The sequence below is a fragment of the Mustela nivalis genome (genome assembly GCF_964662115.1).
Source record: "Mustela nivalis genome assembly, chromosome: 1".
Taxonomy (NCBI): Eukaryota; Metazoa; Chordata; class Mammalia; order Carnivora; family Mustelidae; genus Mustela; species Mustela nivalis.
In genome coordinates this window covers 10,686,380-10,708,080 of record NC_139020.1, presented here as the reverse complement: position 1 = coordinate 10,708,080, position 21,701 = coordinate 10,686,380, and the positions used below count along the sequence as shown (strand labels likewise).

Below are 21,701 nucleotides of genomic sequence, written 5' to 3'. Positions count from 1 at the left end.
TAGTCTGCCCAGCCCTCGGTGACCTCTCCGCTACAGCATCTTCTCATCGGATGATTCGTTCTCGCTTGACAACAAGCCCTCCTCTAGGCTCGGGGCCTCCCTGAGAGTAACATGCACCCCCAGGCATGGGAAACCACAGGAGCTGGCCGCCTCCCACCTCTTCCAGAAGGGACATCTTCCCCAGAGCTGTGGTGGTCCCGATGCCCACACCACTCATGGTGTTAAATATTGATGATACTGTTAGCTTCTCACCCAGCTGTCTTACGTCTGCGTGCATGTTTTGCGTGCATCACTGTTTTGAAGGTGGTAACTGTTTGGTTTGTGTTTATTCTGTCCTCATCCTCCTAGCACCTTGCTGAAAAGACAGTTTTGAACAATTCTTGCAATCCCCAAGAAAATGGGTGAATTGCCAGGCCCGGGAGGGCTTCTGGTGCCTTCACCAAGAGCTCTCTCATTGTGGATGCACAAACGAAGAAACTGCCAGTGAGCTCCGGGTTCTGCCCTTGTTTGAGGGCAGCGATAGGGCCATGGCGGAGTCGTGGCCAGCCATATGGCGGCCCACTGGGTAGAGGAGCTTGTGGGGGCTTGCAAATGAGAGGCTGCAGTCGTGGGCGGATTCACTGTAAGCCTCAGTCCTTGAGCCAAGGGCACGCAGTCTGTCAGACCACAAGGAAAGGGAAACTTGATCTGTGTTCTAAAAGTAACCCGGCTGGATCCTTCTCCATGATTTGGCAGGTAGGAGGGCAGAGTTAAGGTAGAGGAAGTTTTCTTTCCTTATTTTGCAGATAGGGAATATATTCCCAGGGTTTAAAATTCAAAAGTAAGCAAAGGGGGATAGGGACGGTCTCCCTCCCAGCCCTGTCCTTGAAGGCAACTGTTTTTCTAGAGCTACTGTGTGTATGTGTGTGTGTGTGCGCGCGCACACGTTTTATGCATCATCTTGAGTTCTCTGTTCCCACTGGCATAGTCGGGTGCTCGTAGCGCTCCTCGTCATTCCCAGCTGACCTTGACCTCATAGAGTCGCAGGTCTTGGCTCACCCTGTTTGAAAACAGGACAGGTTCAGACCCCCTGTGTTGTGTCTATAGTGCCTGCGTGTCATCTCACCCTGTGCATAAGGGCGCAGGCGCGAGTGTGACTGCTGGCTCACCGCTGCCTGGCTTGTAACTGTCACTGGGCTTTTCTGGGCCTCACTTCCTTCATCCGGGAACCGGGAATAGTCCTAGTATTCTCCCTCTGGAATTGCGCAGGTGAACGCACGAGGGGTGCTCGGCGCAGGGCTCGACTTTATCAAAAGTACCCAAGAAGTATTGCCTGCTACTATTGGTAGTGTCTCATTATTGTCACCGTCACCGTTAGCCTCAAATCCATACGTAATGTTGGCTTCCGCCATCATCCCAGCGTGCCCTGAAAGTCACATGTGAGAGCCAGGGCCGCCTGAGTGGGTGCCCTCTGCTAGATATTCCCCATGACACCCAGCGGGGACCCACATGGTCCCGCCCATGCAGACACATTCCAGGTTCCGCAGGCCAAGGACGACCCCGTTTTGAATTCTCGCTGCAGTGTTTTCACTGTGTAATACAGAAATCAGAGATGCTGCTGTTCACACCAGATGGTTTGCGGCTCTGTGTGAACCTTGTGTATGTGCTCTGTTGCGTAGCGGACTGGCTCCTGAATGATGACAACCCTTTTAAGCCTTTCGCTGTCCTTACCTTACTAGGCACGTGGGAAGAAGCGCCAGATAGGCTGGTTCCCTGCTAATTACGTAAAACTTCTAAGCCCTGGGACGAGCAAAATCACTCCAACGGAGCCCCCGAAGCCGACAGCGCTCCCGGCAGGTAGGCAGCGTGCGATCTCCCCTTGGACGATGGTCCGCGGGTCCCCGTTATCCTCCCGCTGGGTTCCCTCCTGGAGTGTCTTAGAGCGGCTCTCACAGCTGCTGTAAAGACTTCTTGTACTTGCCGGGACCGATCCCCAACTAATGGGATATGGAATATGTTTTTCAAAAGGACCGAGTGTCCAAGCAGCTTGGCTGTCCTGGGCACAACAGAGCCCTTGTTGGAACTGTCTTCTGAAGGAGTTGTGAATGCTGTGGCCTTACAGCCAGACTTTTCTCTTGATTTCCTTCCAGCTGTTGAAATCGGGATTTGGGCTAGGGGCTGAGGGGACAAAAAGGGACTCCTAAAAATAAATGGCCGGGGTCTCAGTAGGTCAGGAGACGGAGCTGGAGGCCACGGGGGTCTGTTGCTTGTAATGGGTCACTCGCCAAAGACTAAAATAGCTCCCCCGTGACATTTCCTGTGAACAGAGGGGGCTTCGCTCAATGGACAGGATGTTGTGCACGCTCCCGTAAAGGACTCAGAGAACAGAGGGCACCGCGGCTGAGGCCGTTGGCTATTTTCTGACTGAGGAGACCAAATTAGATGCTTTGGTCATTTTTGAGATGGGCGAGGTTAGGGAAGCAGGAATCTGCCCTCGGGTCTTCAAGCCACCAGCTCTTGGGTGGCATCTCTGGAAAATGCGTAACTTTCGTTGGCGTCTGTGCCATATATCCCCAGTGAAATACGATGACAACTTGGCAGACTTTGCCAGCGCAGGGATTGGCAAAGCGGGACTGTTCCCAGCCCTGGCTGGGCCTCGCGGCTGCGCTGTGGGCCTCCTGCGGGTGGAGGGGGCAGTGCCAGCCAGACCCCGTCTCCCTTGGGGTAGTTGGGCGGGACCCCCTTCATTGGGTTGGTTGAAACCCACTGAAATAATTGGCTGAAATGATTCAGTTAATTTGCAGAACCTAAACCCACAGATAACCTGGTTGAGGAAGATTAATGAGAGGCCCAGCCTAACCACCAGACTTACCCAAAGTGTGCTCAGGCCAGGGAACGAAAGCAGTTTAACCTCCCACAGGTTTGAGGGAAAGCGAGAAGGGGAAAAACCTTCTTGAGCGTGGCAATGTCCTCCTTGAGACGAAATTTTGAGCCACAAAGATAATAGCAGAAGAAAACATTGTTTTACTTCTCAGTAAGATTTTGATTTCTGCACAAGGGGCGGCTGGTAGGGAAAAAGGGGAGGGTAGAAAGAAGGAAGCAGAGCAGGGTGACTGGGTCCCCCATATACCGCTGTCTTGTGCAGTCAGCTTTCCAGGGGTGCGTTCCTCCACTCACTCGGAAGCGGTTCCGAGAGCATTCCGGCATCCTTGTAGATTTTCTGCTGACGTGAACGCATGAGAAAGAGGAAGGTATCCCACAAGCTACAGTCTTAGTGTGAAATTCTGCTGTCACCTTGGTTTTTTTTTTTTTTTTAAAGATTTTATTTATTTATTTGACAGACAGAGATCACAAGTAGGCAGAGAGGCAGGCAGAGAGAGAGGAGGAAGCAGGCTCCCTGCTGAGCAGAGAGCCCGATATGGGACTCGATCCCAGGACCCTGAGATCATGACCTGAGCCGAAGGCAGCGGCTTAATCCACTGAGCCACCCAGGCGCCCCCGTCACCTTGGTTTTTATGCCCTCGCCTCCCCCAGTCGCCCCCGCTTTGCAAAAGCCCACCAGAGCCGCTCGCTGAATTGCGTCCTATCCCGAGCACGGCCTCGCGGTGCGGGAGCGTGCAGGGAGCGCCTGCCGCCTCTTGTGCGCGCCCCGCGGCCCTCACCTGGCCCTGTCTCCCGCAGTGTGCCAGGTCATCGGCGTGTATGACTACAGCGCCCAGAATGACGACGAGCTGGCCTTCAGCAAGGGCCAGATCATCAACGTCCTCAACAAGGACGACCCCGACTGGTGGAGAGGGGAGGTCAGCGGCCAGGTGGGGCTCTTCCCCTCCAACTACGTGAAGCTGACCGCGGACACGGACCCAAGCCAGCAATGTAAGTGCCCTTGGCCGCCGCGCCGCCTCTCCCCTCTGGTCTCTCACGGTCACCCGTGCGGCACTGCTCGGATCCGGCTGAGCTTTGTTTGCAGAGCGGAAAGCCAGACCATTGCTGCATTCACGATAGTCTCTTTGAAGACCTTCTGTAATGCGAGACTTGACCTTGTGGGGTTGTTTTTTGTTTTTGTTTTATTGTTTTGTTTTATTTTCATTCCTTCTGTAGCATGCCCCCTCCCTCCCCTCCCCACTTTTTCCTTTTTTTTTTTTTCTTTAATCATTTTGGCACCATGCTGTTTACATGCCTGACTCATTTTCCTAGCTTGAATTTTGCTCATTGTTTTGTTTTGCTTATGTGTTGTTTTCCTCCTTTTTCTAGGAATCATATGTTGTCCATCCCCCCCTCAGGCTTGAAAGTCCTCAAAGAGACCCACTATCCCATATCACTGCCCAGAGGGATGATGGGAGATGCAGCCTTGATCATGTGACTTCCAGCATGATCACCTACTGCCTTCTGAGTAGAAGAACTCACTGCAGAGCAGTTTACCTCATTTTTACCTTAGTTGCATGTGATGACAGTGTCGAGCTATTACTTACAGAGCTAGAAGCGAACCTTACAAAAAATACACAGGGTAGTGGGTCCTTTTGTGGCTTTCCTAGTGACTCAAATTGATGTCCCCCCCCACCTTTGCACAGGTGCTTTCAGTAGTTTTAAAAGTGTTTTTTAAAAAAACTCTATTTTAGCCTTTTAATAAAAAATCAATCAATTACTCCTTTGCTATTTCGGTTTTGCAAAAAGACCCACTATCAAGGAATGCTGCATGTGCTATTAAAAAAATGTTCCAAATGTCCATAAATCTGAGACTTGATGTATTTTATTTTTTTTTTCATTTTGTCCAGTGTTACCAACTAAATTGTGTAGTTTGGGTCCCCCCCCGCCCCGCCCGCGCTGTAGACGTGCAAAGGAATTCAGTATATCTGTTTTTAAAGACGTGTAGAACGACCCCAATTAAACCGAAGGTGTTTTGTGCTTGTTTGTGTGTATCAGATGTATCTTGCCGAGCATGTAACAGTACATCGTTGTACATAAGAAATCCGTTCTTTTCCATGGCAAAAGCCACTACCTTGTACGATGCTCTAATCATACTGCATTGATTGGATTTTGCACGGTGACCCTGTAGCCCCAGGAGAAAGCACCTGTGTTTTAGTTCGGTCTCAGATTTATCTGGTTGAGCTGGTGTTTTCTGTTTTGGGTTTTTAACTTGGCGTGTTTTCAGACCATCAAAGCAGTAGACGAGACACCACTGGGTTGGTTACGACTCACAACACCCACAATCTCTTCTCGGTCTCTGTTACGTGAAGTTTTTATTCCAGTTCCTTTTCACGGAATGACCTATTTCGAACAAGTCATTTTCTTGACAAGAAAGAATGTATAGAAGCCTCCCTGCGATTAATTTCCAATGTTTACATTTTTTAACTAGACCGTGGGATTTCCGCAGCTTAATATGAAATGGAGCTCCTGGTCTGTGTACGTGTCCAGTATGTTGTAGCCGAAGCCATGTGTGTCCTTTTTAAACACTAGTTGGAAGCTCTCAATAAAAATGCCCATTGCTGACAGCCCAGGAGCCCGGGCGGGAGAAGCCTCGAGCACAGTCTCCCAGTTTCCACTAATGCCTTCGTAACCTGCAGTTACCTTCTGTTTTTACATCTCCCTCGGGAGCAGGTGCCTGTGCTGGCAGGTGTGTTGTGAGGCCCTACCCAGTCCCGGGCACGGGGGACAGGGGAGGCTTCTCCTCGTCCCCTCGCCCGTCCGGATGTTCGTGGATATGAATGTAAGATATAGAAATATATAAACCTGCGGCTTTAACAACTGTAATACACCCTTTGGAATTTAGTGACGTGTATAGATAATTAAATTCTTCATATAAAAGTTAGACGGAAATGTCTCTGTGTTTTGGTGTTGGAACCTGGCCGTGGTGTTGGGGGACCAGGCAGACTAGATGTCAGCGGGGGGCCAGCGGCCTGCGTGTCCCTCAGGACACTCGGGCTTTGAGATACAGACCCCGTTCCGCTGCTCCCCGAGTCTTCTCCGAACGGCCCTCCTTCTCACCTGGCTCCCCAGCCCTCCCCGATCAGGGAGTAGAGGGTTGCCCCTTACAAGACGGGTTTTGAAGACTTGAGCGGCCACACAGCGGAGTGGCTAACTGTCTTCTTGGGCTCCTGGCGTGTGTCACTGATCCATTGACAGGCACGTGAGGGGACTCAGGGCACAAAACATTTTTCCAAAAGATGGATCGTAATCTGGGTCAGTTGAACATATCGAACAGAACGTGTGGGTGGAGGTGGGAACTTTCACACCCTCCAGACCGCGGTCGCCATCCGTTTCTGCCTCGCACACGCCAGTCTGGTCACCTTTGCAGAAATAAACCAGTGTACACGTTGACGAAACTTCTTTGCAACAAAGACCACACGCTCCGCTTACCCTCCTCAGCCGTTCAGTTGAAGAGTGATTTCCTTCATCAGCAAATACTTTGGGCAAGGTGTCCCCTGGGTTCTCATGGAGACAGGGTCCGTGTCTTCTTGGAATTCGTGTTCTAACAAGAAGAGCAAGCAGAAACCAAACTGCCGCAGTCCGTGTAGACATATTGGGGGGGCGGGTGTCTGTGTGGTCAGGTGATCCGTGTCAGAGGGTACAAGGCACCCCTGAGCAGGACACCCAGAGCAGATGGGGTGGGGGGGGGCGCTGCAGCAGCAGGGAGAAGGGGGCAGAGGACCCTTCCAGGAGGAAGTGATATTTAAGCTGAGACCCAAATCCGTACGGGCCAGATGCAGCTGGGAAGGGAAGTGGCTGTCCTGGGCACAGATGTCAGGACCCGCAAAGGTCAAGAGGTGGGTGGAGGAGTCTCTCCATCTCCAACCTGCCCCCTCCCCCGCCCCCAGCTTGTGGAGCACTCGAGGCAGCGAGCCCCATCTCTTGCCTAGGACCCCTTCACCACATAAGCCAATGTTTGGCCAGCCTTGAGTTTGAGTCCAGCCTTGAGTTTGGCCAGAAGTGACACATTGTCAAGGGGGGTAATACTCTGCACACCACGTCACTCTGTCCTCAGTACCCTCCGTGCCGATCCTCTGGGCTGCCTGCCCCTCGCAAGCCATTCGGTTTGCATTTGATTGGAAGGCGTCCGTCTCACCCAGGTCTCACCCAGCGCATCTCACCCAGGGGGGAGGTTACTGGCTTCTAGCGGATGCAGCCCGGGGATGCTGTTACCTGTGCTGCGATGCACGGGGCCCCGACCCCCCGGCACCAGAGAATTATCTGGCCCCAGATGTCCCCAGTACCTAGGTTGAGAAACCCTGGTCCCACCTACTGGCCCCTGCGGTTAGAGTTCACCTGGTCGGTCAAGGCCCAAACAGGTTCCTTGTTGCTGGCGGCGGAGTTTGTGCCGATAACTGCTGTTGAGTAAACGTAATCCTTTATTAAGTTCATGCCCTCTATCTGTAACATAAAAAAAAAAATCCCAGAGTCCTGGTTCTGTATTTTAGACTTGATCTTATTCTTCTTGGCTATTCCCCAAACCGTACAATTTGGTATAAAATACTTTAGTCCTGTTCTTGGAGAATTTGGCTAACAAAAAAGTTGGATAAAAGAGAGGAAAAGCATCTTTAAATGAGCGAAGTCATGCTGGCTATCTCCTTTGGCCCTGGAGTTGAAAGAGGTCAGATTGTTTTTGAGTTGTTAAAAATAACTGGTCATTAAATCATTTAATTTCATAATTGGTATGGATTTGTCATGTGAACGGACTTTCAGTACAGTGGCATATGGACAGAAGAGTACAGATGAAATCACCTGCCTTTCGTGGTTCTGAGTTGCCTTCCTAAGGCCAGCGGCCTCTCCACACTGCAGATCAGGGCCCAGGAAGCTCTAGGAACAGAGTGGGGGCCTGTGGGCCAGAGCCCAGACCGCCTCTGCACTGAAGGGTGTCCGGGAGAAGCTGATCTAAGCAAGGATTCATTCCTTTATAAAGTCAAAAAAATATGACACTCCGGTGGGCACTGTTGTCTGCTCCGTTTCTGGAAGGGCATCGGGGAGGTCCAGACTCCGATAGCAGATGGTGACCAGGCTCTCTACGCCTTCTTTGAACCCATCTGAAGAAAAAAAACCAAACGGGTAATGCCGGCTTAAGAAAACCCTCTAATTAGACTGAAACATGAAATCGCCAATATTCCAGTTTCTCACCGATAAAACAGCATCCCTGTTGCTTAATATGCTGTACGATCGCCTTGGCATACAGTAGCTTAGGTTCTCAGAAATGCTGTTTGAATGAGCGGGTTGAGCCATGGTCGAAGGAGCAGGAAGCCCCGGGGTTCCGTTCGCAGTGTACCACGTCACCCTCAGAGAGGACACCGGGGTGTGTCTGCAGTTCCCTTCCCTTTAGCTGTGAGCTTCCCAGAAGCAACGGTGTCCTGGCAAGGAGGCTGCTCCTGGGGGCTCTTGCTCATCTGGTCTACGAAGGAGGCTAAGAACGGGGGATGCCAGTGTGTGGTGACCTTCGTCCAGGCCAGGTCTACCCCCGAAGTGGGGTGGGCGGAGGCACCCACCCAGATCATGGCTGCGGGCGGGCCTACCCCATCACGGCCCTGCTTCCTGGCCAGTTGAAAATGATTTCTGAGAGTGAATATTCATTTTTTTTTCTTCTAGCAAAATTATAAGTTAATCCTATTCATTCTTCTTAGTTCCAAAAGTACCCAAGAGAATTTTTATGGAAACTACATGGACTGCCAGCAGTCCTAAAATGCACAGGGGGGAGGGGGAAAAAAAAGCATCTTCTTCAAAACGTCTGGTATTTTGGATCTGGTGGAATAGGGGACCAATATCAAAATTCATGGTAACTTTCTGTGACTGTTACACACACAGCCAGCCAGAGTTCTCTTGGGCCTTTCTTGAAGCAAACTCCACTCCTGAAAAACCAGATTTCCAGAATGTTTCCTGATGTGTAGCTATTTCATGATCTGTCAGGAGAAAGTTCGATTCTTTAAACATTCCCCCAAGCATTTTTAACCCACTGAGCCACCCAGGCGCCCCTCCCCCAAGCATTTTTAAATGACAGGACTTGATCCACACAAAAAAAGTAAAGGTTTTGTTTGTAAAAAGTGAGAATCAGCTGTAAGACTGTATCAGGGCAACGTGGGGTTAAGCACACTACGTCCTAGGAACTACCAAGTTCTTGTTCGCATCTGTCCACAGGGGTGTGTGTGTGTGTGTGTGTGCACGCGTGCAGAGATGCTCCCCATGGATTGTTCCATAAAGTCCAGATCTTGGAGAATGGCGGGGACTCGCCGAGGCTCCGGGAACTACAGTGATGTTCTCTAAAGTAGCTCCCAGACTCCCCGGCTTGTACCGTGTGAGAACAACAGCCCCTCAGAGCCAGCCGCCACTGTGGAAAGATGGAGAGTAGCTTCCTCTTCCCGTGTGTGGTTCGCTCGCAGCGGGGAGTGGGGGCGGGTGCCAGGTTCCAGCACCTTGTGTCACCTGCTCAGTGCACGGCCTCGTCCACCTTTCTAGTCCTCTCACCCCCACTGCGGGGTCTTCTGAAGACATGGCTTGCCACAGACACACTTAGTGCCTCCCCACGAGCGGTGGCCCTAGGGTCTCCACTTCCACTCCCAGCCTCTGCCGGAAAAACGTGGCGCCAGATACACCGACAGCTTATCTACAAGCTCAGTGTGGTATTTCTTAACATTTCCCTTGAGACTTCGGAATATCTTCTTTTTCTTTAGGCGGATAGTCAGGGTGGAGGGCTCGACAGAGCTGTATCCTGGGCTTTTAGAGATGCTAGGAAGGGATCCAGAGCAGTGGTTCAGAGCATGGGTTCAAATCCCAGCTCTGCCCCTTACTGCTGGGGTGATTGTGGGCAAGTTACTTAACCTCTCTGTGCTCCAGGCTCCTCATTTACACATGGAGGGACAATAATGCCACCAAACAGGCAGTAAGCCCCCCTATGCCCACTGCCCAGATAGCAGCCTTCTCATTCTCACTGGAAAGAAAAGGCATTTGCACCTGGTCCCCGAGCACGAAGGAATCCATTTTCCTGGCTTCCTGCTTCCTCACAATAAGCCCAGATGGGAGAGGGTCGTGTGCATTTTTTAAGACTGAGGGTTGTGTGCATTTTGAGACATTACAGAAAATGTGCTTTTGCAGATTAGGGATTTCAGAGAGAAAAGACTGGATGGCTTCCTTAAAACCTTCAGACATCTCATTCACTCGTGCACACTCAAGGCCCTTTTCCGCTACAGCTTTATGAACCCCTTCCTCGCGGTCCCTAAATGCGCTGTGCACGCGGCCTTAGCAGCCTTAGCAGCAAATGGGAAGAACAGCCCCAGTTTCACCCGGCCACCCGGGAGGCCAACGGAGCACACGGAATGTGCGAGGCTTCTGAATGTCATCTCTGTGGGCTGTGTTGGCAGGCCCAGGCCGAACCCCCCGACAAAGCCGACACAGATGACTTGGGTCGCTGGATGCTTGCTTTCTCACCACTGCCTTCCGGGGCCTGTGTTCTCTCGCCAGCAAAGACTGGAACATTCAGCCCCCAAACACACCAGGAGTTCCTTCTTTTTTGTTTTTGTTTTCAAGCAGCCATACAGCTTGGATAAGGGACATGTGTCCCGAGGGGGTGCCACCCCAAAGCGCCCAGCACATTGGAAGACAAGGAGATTAGCTCTCTCCTGCTCCGTCACAGACGCCCTGTGGTGCCTCTCGGGATCCAGAGCTTTCTGTTGGGGACACGCCTGCTCCGTGTGCCAGGCCTCCAGCACGACTCGAACCCTCTAATCCGCCACAGCAGCGAAGGCGAAGCCAGGACGCCCCTCCCCTCTGGGGGGCGTCACTTCGTTCCCAGGCCACTGTGGGGAGATCCCATGCGGCTGAGTCCTCGCCACGACCCTCCACTGTCACGGTCTCCGTCATGGTGGGAACCCTCAGCCCACTCCCTCTGCCGGTCCTCTCCCCCTCTCCCCCCTGCCCCGCCCCTCCCCCCTGCTGCCTCAAGGGCAGGAACAGCATCCGGGAGACCAGGAGGGACCCAGCCCCCCCACCCCCGCACCTCCTGGCGACTCCTTGACGGTCAAGGCCAAGGACCAAGGAGACAGGGGACAGGGCTGTACTCAGGGAACCACAAGCAAATGAGAGACTCCTGCTCTCATGGAGCTTGCAGGAACCCAGCGGCAGACAAATAAGCAGTCACTTTGGCTAGTGCTGGCTGACATGGACCAGAGTGGGTCTGAGGGCTGGGACAATCACATATGGGACGGCCCAGGAAGGCCTCTCGAGGGAGGTGAGAGATGGGGGTGGGGGTCTGCAAAGGTCAGGGAGAGAAGTGTCTTAAGCCTGAGGAATCGCAAGTGCAAAGGCCCTGAGAACAACAGAGTTCCTCCTGCCCTCCTGTCAGGCCCGCTAGCCTTCTAACCAGTCCCTGGTCCGGGGTCCCTGTCTTCCAGACTCTTCTCCACCCCGTAGGCGAGAGCTATTTTTAATAGAACTGCTATTTTTAATGGAACTGCTCTGCTCGCAGTCACCCTGGGGCTCCCAGTCCTTGGTTGCTCGCGCCCCAAATCTTTTTATTGGGCCGCAAGTCTCTTCCTGATCCGCTCCCTTCTCCGTGGCTCAACTTTGAGCGTAGCTGTCATCACTCGCTCTCAGAAGCCTCGCCTGGTCAGTGTCTCCTCTGAGCTGCTCTTGTCCAAACACTTTCCAGGTTTCTAGCACCTAAATGGGGGGCAGGGGCAGGGACCGTGGGCCTCCAGCTTGCTGGAGGTGACGCTGATGTTCAACGAGGTGAAGCCCCGGGCTGAGCCCCTTACAGAGCCAGTTGCTAAGCATCCTGATCTGTCATTCTTTCGGCCACCTTCGAGGAACTGTGATGGCCCCCAACAGCCATCCGGCAGGGTTCCAGGTGGTCTTCTTGAGGACTGTCTCCTTGGACTTCCAGACCACTTGATGCAAATGCCCATGTTCATCCCCAGTCCCTGCCTGGGAGATCACAAGTCTCCACCTCCCAGAGCCTCATCTCCCCTCCTCCCCCCAGGGCTCGGGGGCATGTGGGCTCGGGTCCGTGGACCCCCCCCTTTGTTGGGCCCCCACACTGCCTGTCTCTTCTGACCCAACCAACACCTCCCCTCCATCACCGCTGCCTCCTCACCGCCTTGCAGGCTCGTTGGTCACCGTAGAGCCATGGGTGGGCCCCAGCCTGCCACCTCTTCCCCACCTCCGTCCTCCCACTCTGGCCCCCACCCCCACCGCCCAGCCCAGTTCCACTGACTCATCACCACTCTGCGCTTTGCTGAACCGCTGGTTACTCACCACGCGTGAAGCAGAGTGGGTGGGGGTCGATGCCCAGACACACGGATGCTGCCCCCTCCTCCCGCAGGGGACCCTGAGTTCGCCGGGGGCCAGGCTGTGCCCCGCGAAGATCTCCACAGGAACAGCACTGATAAGTAGGGATGGTAGCTCCCCATGTAGGGTCAGTATTTGTGGGACACCCTGTCCCCCCGACAGCTTCCAAACTGGACGGCAGTGTCTGCCGTGCACACATGCATAGGCCCCCCCACCGGGGTGCCGATCCCACGGGGGCTACTCAGGAGCCGTGGCGGACAGGCCCCTGGCCCCGCAGGCTCGCACCTTCCTCCTCAGCTAGGCAGTGAGGAGAGGACCCATCAGCCTTCAGTCCCTGGGCTGCGTGTGGCCTTGAATGCTGCGCCAAGCCAGGCTTGGGAAGGCCACGTGGCTTACGAGATAAATTCCCCGAGAAGACCCAAGGCTGGGCTGTGGGCCTCTCAGTCATAAGAATTGTCATTCTTCGTTCTTGGAAGCGCCCTAAGTATGATTTATTCATGCATGTGTCTGGTTTTCTGTCTCCCCCACTAGAATGGAAGTTCCGTGAAAGCAGGGACCCGAGCTCCTCTGTGCAGTTGCTGACAGTGCGCAGGAAATGTCTCGGGCTCAGGTGGGCTCTTGTGTTCCACGGGGTCGGTTTGCCAACTTAGGAGAGACTGCAGGGGACCGGGCTCTTCTTAGAGCCTCGACAAGAGAGTCCCGTGGGGAGGAGGAGCCCGCCTGTCCGTCTGGACCTCCAGAGCTGGGTCCCGGGACTGGTCAGCCCAGGGTCCTTTGGAGAAGAGACACAGCTGCCTGGACCCCAGCCTGGCTGCTGGCTGCCCCCTGACAGCCCTGGGCCCCAAGGACAGGCACACCCCCACAACCGGGCGTGGTGGGAGTGCACAGGGCGAGGACTGGGGAGGGGTCACCCTTAGGCCCACTCTTCGAGAAGCTGGTGCTTTCCTTGCGTGTCTCCATGTCCCAAGACAGCAGGAGCGCAGGTTGCATTCCTGCCAGCAGAAGTCACCGTGCCTCTCCAGCCTCCGCTGTCCTGTCAACACAACGGGGGCACTGAGCAGAGTGACCTTCTAAGCTCTGGCCCGAGCGTGGGGGACCAGGGAGTAGCAGCGTGGCCTTCAGGAACATGGTGTCAGAGGCTGTCCAGGCTCCAGGCCCTGGAAGGGAGGAGAGCTTTCCAGGTCACGGCCATCACTTCCCTTTGGACGAGCAGCTTGAGCGACCCGCCTAGGTCTGGAACCAGTTCAGTCCTTGTGACAACACTCCCGCTACGGGAGCCTGGACAGATCGAGTTCCCAAACATCGCTCCCTCTCCCCACCAGCTGGCCTGGCTTCTGGGCAGCTGTCCCTCTGAGGCAGTGGTCCTCACTCTTGGCCGCACGTCGGAGCTATCTGGAACCCTCGCGTGTTAAGGATGCCCAGGCCGCACCCCGGCCAGGCGGATTTGACTGGTCTGGGGTACAGTGGGGACGTTGGGCTTTATAAAAGCCGCTCAGGTGATTCCCACGTGCAGCCGGACTTCTGGCCCTCAGCCCGCACCCCACCTCCAAACAGCGGCCACGATGATGCTTCTGGAACACAGCCCAGGCCTCTCCCCGCTCCGCCACCAACGACCATCTCGCTCTACTGTTCAGACTCCTTGACCCTACCTCCCGACCTGGGCTGACCGCGTCGCCCCCCCCCCCACGATGGAAATGTTGAAGCCCCTTACCCCCAGCCCCCCAGAATATGACGTATGTGGAGGTGGACCCTTTATGAGGTCATTGAGTTCGGGTGAGGCTGTTAGGGTGGGCCCCACGCCAATCTGACTCTGTCCTTGACGAGGAGAGGAGATTTGGACACAGAGTCACCAGGGGACGACTGTGCACCGAGGAAAGGCCATGTGAGGAGCCGATGGCCATCTGCCCGCACAGGAGAGAGGCCTCAGAAGAAACCAGCCCCGCGGGCACCTTGATCTTGGACTTTCCCGCCTCCGGAGCTATGAGACTCCATTTCTCTCGGCTGAGCCTCCCAGGCCCCAAAACTTGATTACAGCAGCTCTGGCTGACAAATAGGTCACGTTCCCAGCAAGGCAGGAGGCAGAGTGGCCCAGAGCACCGGCTCCTGGGTAGAACTCCCTCTGCCATTGATTCACCGAGGCTTTGGCAAGTTACCTATCTTCTCTGTGCCTCAGTTGCTCTTCTGTTCAATGGGAGACTAAGCAGCGCGCCGCACGCGGGATCGTGGGTGAGGGCTCAGTGAGTTCCCGGACGTCCAGTGCCTGGAAGCGCGTGGCTCATGGGAGTTCAGCGTGACTTCCCTTCCTCCCGCATCTGCTTCTCCCTCCCCCTCCCCCTCCCCCGGGGCCCCAGGCATCCACTCTTCCCCTGCTCTTCTCTGCCCACTCCCTCTGCTTGGCTGCCTCACCCCTTCTTCCCACCCTGACTGTGCCTGATCGAGCCAAATTCCTCCTCGTCTGGAATGTGCTCCCCGGGCCCTCTCGCCCAGACGACGGCCTCGCGTTCCAATAAAGGTGTGTCTGTGCTTCTGACGCCCCCAATTGCCTTGTGTACCCAAAGGATTTGTTTGTGGCCACTGCTAAGGATCCCTGAGCTGCTACGGGGTGGCGGCACGTGGCTCAGTCGGTGGAGGGGTGGAGCGTGTGACTCTTGACCTCGGGGCTGGGAGTTCGAGCCCTCGATGGGGCTGTGGAGATGAACTAAAAGTAAAATCTTCTTAAAACAAACAAACAAACAAACAATAAAATAACTAAACAAACAAAAGAAAGCAGGAGCTCAGGAAGGAGGGATGACAAAGGTCTGGTGACAGAACCAGGGCCAGGAATGAGCTAAGGAGCCCATATCATAGGGCACCTGACCCCATGCCAGGGATTCCCGCGTCGGCCATAAAGCTATGAGGGTGATGCCTTTTGTTACAAAGTTACCAATATTCTTACATACAGCAAATTAAGACAGAACTGAACCACGAGAGTTAATTGATTTCTGCAAATTTTCTGTTGTCACGAAACTGCCTGGCAACGCATGGGGACCGGAGCCCCCTTCTTGGGAGAACGCTTTATCTGGAAGCCACGTTGCTATTTTTGAAGCTCCAGGGTTCTACTGAGTGTGGCTGAGTGGAAACCCCCAGAGGGAGCTGGTGGGTCCCCAAAACAGGCCAGACAGGGCGGCCTGGGCTTTGGTGCCCTCAGGGTGCATGCCCCACCCCCCCACAGGTCTCCATGCCCCCCATAGCTTCTCTAGATCCCCAAGAAAATCCAGGCTCAGGGACTTCAACTCTGAAGTCTCCAGGGCTTACAGGGGTGCCCCTGCAAGGAAGCCGTGCAAAAACCAGCGTCTGGACGGGATGCCCGAGCCCCGAGTAGACCGATGCTCCCCGAGGACAAGGACCCTGCTCGCCTCACTCGTCACCAGGTCCCAGGCCCATGCACATGCACGGCAGGAACGGACAAGTTCGCAGCTGAGAGAATGGGGTTGAGGTGGGGGGCGGTCGGACGTCAGCTGCCGGTGGAGGACGGAGAGCTCTGACCAGAAAGACCTCCTTTATGGCACAGCCGCCGTGGCCTTTCCTATATGACGAGCCACGTGCGTGTGCCGTTCTAGCCCAGAGGTTGAAGGCAGCACAATGAGATTGATTTTCCCAGAAAAAAATGCAGTGTAGGGGCCCCTGGGTGGCTCAGTGGGTTAAGCCTCTGCCTTCGGCTCAGGTCATGATCCCAGGGTCCTGGGATCGAGCTCCACATCGGGCTCTCTGCTTGGCAGAAAGCCTGCTTCTTCCTCTCTCTCTCTGCCTGCCTCTCTGCCTATTTGTGATCTGTCAAATAAATAAATGAAATCTTAAAAAAAAAAAATTGCAGTGTAGCCTTGGGGGAGAGGGGGTGTGGGCTCCCTTGGCAGGAGACCCCCGGCCTGTGAGGCTCCACGTCCTACATTCAGGCCAAGCCTGCAGAAGCCTTCGGGAGAGATGGGAGCTCCAGCTCGAACGTGTGTTCTGGGGGGCAGGGCCATTTAGCCAGAGAGTTGGGGACGGGATGTCCCCAGAGACATCGGAATAGCCTTTCCTTTAAAGATGAAAAAGCTCTGCCTGAGTTTCCATATTGCCGAGTGGCACCCAGATTTCTGCTGCAGCCCCTCTGGCACTGGGATCGCGGCGATGTGACATCCTTCCCGCCTTCTCCCCTTCCCACTCCCCACCTGTCTCCACCCCCTTTCCTCCTCCTCCCCTTCCCACTTCCCACCTTTTTGAACTTCCACTCTACAGTGTCTCTGCATTTGCCCGGCATGCTGGTCCAACACCCCCAACATAGTGGCCCCATCCTCCCTGATTCGGAACCCAACCCCCCCCCCCCCCCCCCCCGCCAGGAGCCTTCCTCCCTGGGGATGAGGAGTGAGGAGCGTCCACGCTCCTCACTCCTCCGAGTCCTACAGATGCCACCATCCCCCCAGCCTACAGGCCCCGGGTCTGTTGCCTGTTAGTTTCATGTTCAAGTCGAGTCTCCATCCGCTCTATGAGTTTCCTTGAGGACAAGGACACTATCTTGCTCATTTCTGTGTCTCTTGGACTTCACAGGAACTTACTAAATATTTGTTGACCATCTTATAGTATATCTTGGCCCGTTCATAACAGGACCAAGTCCTGTTTCTTTGCTTTGCTTGGCGGCCAGCTTGCTGTGGGGGCTGGTTTGGTTTTGTAAAATTACGGGCCTTGTTGGGAAAGGAAGTAGAATGGTCGGGAGTGCGGAGAGGGGACCTGAGTATGTCTGTATCCTTTGAACTGTTTACACGAAGCCCGTGTTTATGTATTACTTTTGTAATAAAGCAACTTATTAGACTATGCTGTTCCTAGGAACATTGTCCAATTGAGGGGACAAGGTGACCCTTTTGGGTGGCATTTTCCCATATTCTCTCCAGTGCCCCAGACTCCAGTCCTTCCAAAGGGGTATCACGGCTCTCTCCATTTGGTAATTGTGACTAACTACACAAAATTACAAGGGACAGCACAAAGATTAGGGATTTCATGTGGGCTCTAGTTGGGGATCATTTTTCAGTGCGTGGAGTCAGTTGCCGTATTATTTCAGCTGTGAGTGGATTACAGTAAGTTGTAAGAATCCCTTCATCACCCCGAGATGTCCATGCAAAGTTATCTGCTGTACTTTGTCCTCTCATTTGTCGCCGGGAAAGGGAGCCCGTGAACGATGTTTATCCTAGTTCCCAAAGGAGAGGAGGACCACATCCCTCCACCCTTAAAGAAAACTCTTTTATTTGAAATGTCTTTTCCATGTGCCCTGCTCTGAATAACGGAGTTTTTAAACTCGTTTGTTTTTCTAAATATCAAATTTTCAAAGAAAGGATATTTTTGAGTTCCAAGTGCCTACCTCAGGTCTGTAAGGGTTCTCCTGGTCTGGCAGCCACCAGCAAGAATTTTTAAAAACAGCATCCTATGGGTCGGTTCAGTAGCTAAAAAGACGATTCAAAGCCAACATTGTTGGCTTACAACGCTGAGACGAATCTCCCCGCAAAATCTTGGCGTTTCCTTGCATGCCGGGGCCTGGAGAGGCCACCTGAGCCCTCCTCTTGTCCTCAGGCAGGCTGCTAGGTGGGTGGCGTGGGGTGGAATTCGTTGGAACCAGCAGCCAAGAGTCACACAGCATTTCCAGGCTCCATCAGCTCTGATGCGGGGCTGCTGGGTGGTGACCAGAAGGCCGGAGCTACCCGGAGTAGGAAGCCACGCAGCCTCCTCCCGCCCCCCAACCTTCCCACGTGCAACATACCTCCAATGCACCCCACACCAGCGCCAGCACCTGGGATTCTTGGACTGATGGCCTCAATAACCCCTAGACCTTTTGCTGTTGCTTTGGCTCTGAGCTTCAAAGCCATACCGTGTAGAACTTGGAAGACTCAGAAGAACTCCCGAAACCCAGAGCAAGCCGTTTCTGGTTACGTTTCTTCCTGGATCCTCGTTTTGGATTCCTCCATCCTTCTAAATGCACTGCTGGTCCCTTGGACCATGCTTGCTCCAAGCATAGTCCTGGTCCGGTTGTCAGTTTCCCGTAATGTCAGTGTTTCTTGGTGTGTGGGGGGTGGGGTGGGGAGGGGTGTCAGTTTTTCACCTCGGGGCAGACAATTCTCTGTCCTGTATAACGCAGGACACCTACCAGCCCCACCCACTGCCAGCCATCACCTCGGGTCCTTATGATCCCCAAGAATGCATTCTCAGCCTGGGGGTGAACCCATTAGGAGCCTTAACTTGGTGGGAGTCAGTACCACCTGCGGCCTGTAGGGGGCATCAATACCACTCTCAGCCGCCCCCTGTGAGGAGGAGTACGGGCCCCAGCTGAGGACCCAAGGTTCTTAGCTGTGTGCTCTGGCCGGCCGGCCTTTCTCCTCTATCATCGTGAGTCCTCAGGTCCTATCTGCTGGCGCCAGGCTCGTGATGGAAGCTCAGGAAATATTTGTGAAACACATGAATGAGATTCCCCGAACAAGCTCCGAGAGGACCTGTGAACCATGTAGAACTGGGTACGAAATGTGTCTGTTGCATGTGTCCTACACGTGGGTTTTCTGTGGTCAGAGTTTATAGCATCCTTGATATCCTCCAAGGGAAATCGTGACCTCAGGGCACGTTCCGAAGACTGGTCCTACCGAGGTCCGCTGCGAGCCTATTTGCACCCTTGCAATCTCCTTGCACAGTGTTTGTGGGATGAGTCTTAGAACTGCAGCTCTAAACAGTATTCCAGTATCCCTGCAGAAAACAATGTCCGGAAAATTCTAGGGGAGACTCTGCTCCGTGAGCGTTCATCCAAGTCCCTGTCATTCTGCCCGGTGACTAGAGATGGCCTCACCCCTGGCCCTTTGACTCACTAACTGGAAGGTTGGGTGAGCACAGGGAAGGCACGAGATGTTTCTTCCCGAACTGAAGGGTGTTTCCCGGGTGGCTTTCCTCCTGAAAGCTGAAGAAACTGGCGGCATCACGCTATCTCCCAGAAGCTAAAAGTCACACGGTGGCCGGGCGGAGGCTGGCTGAAGGGACCAGCGTGAGCAATCTTCCTTCCCGAGAGTTCGCTGTTCTAATAAAGCACAGCCCGTGCCCCACGCCACGAAGAACAGCTGGGCCAGGCTGGAGGCTGAGCAGAGGGTCCGGGTTCCAGGTTCATTTGCAGACCTGCCCGGTGGTTTATGCTCACGCGTGGCCCTGTGGAATGACAGCTTGGCTCCGCCGCCGCCGTGGCTTCGGTGAGGTCTTGGATGGATGGGCGGGGAGGGCAGGGATGGCTCATCCCTGCTGCTTTCCCAGCATCCATCTGCCTGCCCGTCCTGGAATCATCCTGTGCCAGGAGGAGAAGCTACAGCATTCTAGAAAGTGCCTTTGGCCGGGGAGGGGACAAGACTGAGCAGCGGAAGCACCCCGACGTGGCGTTAATCTCCGGCACAGTGCAACATTCGCCAAGAAGTCAGTGATATCATTCTTCCCAGAGGGATCATTCTCTTTGCAGAAGCTTCCAGCATATCCACTAGGTCATGAGCCCAACGAAGTACTCAGGGGGAGACGGAAACTCAGAAATCCCTGACCGCCCAGAGCAAGCTACTCGTTTTAGTTTGCCTAAAAAAGTCACCTGGAGAGCTTGTTGCATCAGATTCCTTGCCCCCAACTCCGAGTCGTCTATTCCGCAGGGGCCTGGTAATTTGATTTCTTCCAAGTTCCCTGGTGCTGCTGGAGTCTGCTGGTCTGGGGACCCTGAGAAGCACCGGCGGAGGCCGCGCTTTCGCATGGTGCTCCGCCGCGCCCCCTTGTGGGGAGATGGTATGAGAACAGCGAGTGAATGGGACACCAAGATCCAGGACACCTGTCGGTCCCTTCGACAAATCTGTTGTTTATTTATTTATTTTTTGTGATTAAATAAAGAACCCCTCATAAAAAGGAGAGGCGCCCCACTGGCCTGGAACAGGGAGGGCCATGCCTGTAGGAGGACGCGTGACATGAGGCAGCTTCTGCGGAAAACCTGAGACCATTCCATGCAAATAAACCCCGAAATGACCAGCTAGGAGAGCAGAGGCAAGGGCAGGCACCACTTCCTGTGTGTGCCACCTGTCAGGTCACCGGAGCCCCTGCCCTCGGGCACCTGGGGCCACAGATGCTCCAGTCGCCTGCCGCCGGAGGGGTTTCCCTGTCTGTCTGCAGGCTGGATGCTCAGCTCCTAGAGGCGTAAGGCGGCAGCCTGGCTCTGAGCTTATGGGTTGTGGTCTGAATGTGCTCCGCACCTCTCTGCCTGTCCCCACGCCCACCAGGGGCCTCAGCACAGCCCCTTCATCCTCCAAAATCCAACCTCACGATAACCTAATGTCCTCCTGCGGCTTGGACCCAACAGCAGCGGTCTGGGGTAGATAGAGCCCAGTTTCTGGTCTCAGAGTGTCAGCTTCGGCTCTTGGCCACCACCCGGCTGAGAGATCTTGGGTCAGTCAACCTGTCCAAGCCTCCGTGTCCCTGTGTACAAAATGGGGATGACTCCAGTATCCCTGTGCGTCTTGAGCACAGCTGTCCACGTACAGCGCCTTGGACCATGCCTGGCATGGTGTGAGCCCTGAGGACATACCAGCCAATGGCTGCTCTGGTCTTCTCTGGACCTTATTTTCGTGGTTTGGAGGAAGCACGAGCGTGGCGCCTATATGAGTTTGCTGGGACTGCTGTAACATGGGACCACAAACGGGGTGGCTTACAACAGCGGAGATTTCTTCTCTCACGGTTTTGGAGATAAGTGCAAAATCAAGGTGTCGGCAGAGCCATGTTCCTCTGGAGGATTTAGGGGCAATATCCCCCCCCCCATTCGTTTCTCGTAGCTTCTGATGGCTGGTGGCAACCTCGGCATTCCCTGGCTTGTAGCTGCTTCACCCCAATCCTTGCCTGTGTCACCACATGGCCTTCTGTCTGTCTCTGTATGTCTTTTTTTTTTTTTAAGATTTTATTTCTTTATTTTCTTTCTTTTTTTCTTTATTTTTAAAGATCTTATTTATTTATTTGACAGACAGAGATCACAAGTAGACAGAGAGGCAGGCAGAGAGAAAGGAGGGGAAGCAGGCTCCCTGCTGAGCAGAGAGCCCCATGCGGGGCTCGATCCCAGGACTGTGGGACCATGACCCAAGCCAAAGGCAAAGGCCTTAACCCACTGAGCTACCCAGGCACCCCTCTTTATTTTATTTTAGAGAGAAAGAGAGCAAGCAGGGGGAGAGAGAGAAGGAGAGATAATCTTATGCAGATTCTGCACTGAGCGCGGAGCCCCACGCAGGGCTCAATCTCACCACACTGAGATCACGACCTGAGCTGAAACCAACAGCCAGACGCTTAACCGACTGAGCCACTCAGGCGCCCTGGATACTTCTTATAACGACAGCAGTCCTATTGGATTATTAAGCCCACCCTAACTGAGTATGACTTCATTTTAATTGGATTGTATCTGCAGAAACCCTATTCCC

The 21,701-nt window shown here is 54.1% G+C and overlaps 1 protein-coding gene across 12 annotated transcripts in view; it reads left to right on the top strand.

Annotated features, from left to right (window-relative positions):
• Positions 1 to 21,701, top strand: part of ITSN1 (intersectin 1) — a 223,017-nt gene that overhangs the window by 167,382 nt on the left and 33,934 nt on the right. For 6 of the 12 annotated variants that reach the window (XR_014309746.1, XR_014309747.1, XM_082723500.1 and 3 more), the window contains 3 exons: positions 1,719 to 1,836; positions 3,661 to 3,852; positions 4,231 to 5,785. Coding sequence is in view for 10 of the 12 variants with exons in the window: in XM_082723500.1 (XP_082579626.1) it covers positions 1,719 to 1,836; positions 3,661 to 3,852; positions 4,231 to 4,232 (312 nt within the window). In the remaining 2 variants the exon portion in view is untranslated. Of the gene's footprint in view, positions 1 to 1,718; positions 1,837 to 3,660; positions 3,853 to 4,230; positions 5,786 to 21,701 lie in introns of those variants that run through there. The other 6 variants (XM_082723504.1, XM_082723503.1, XM_082723499.1 and 3 more) reach the window with 2 other exon arrangements.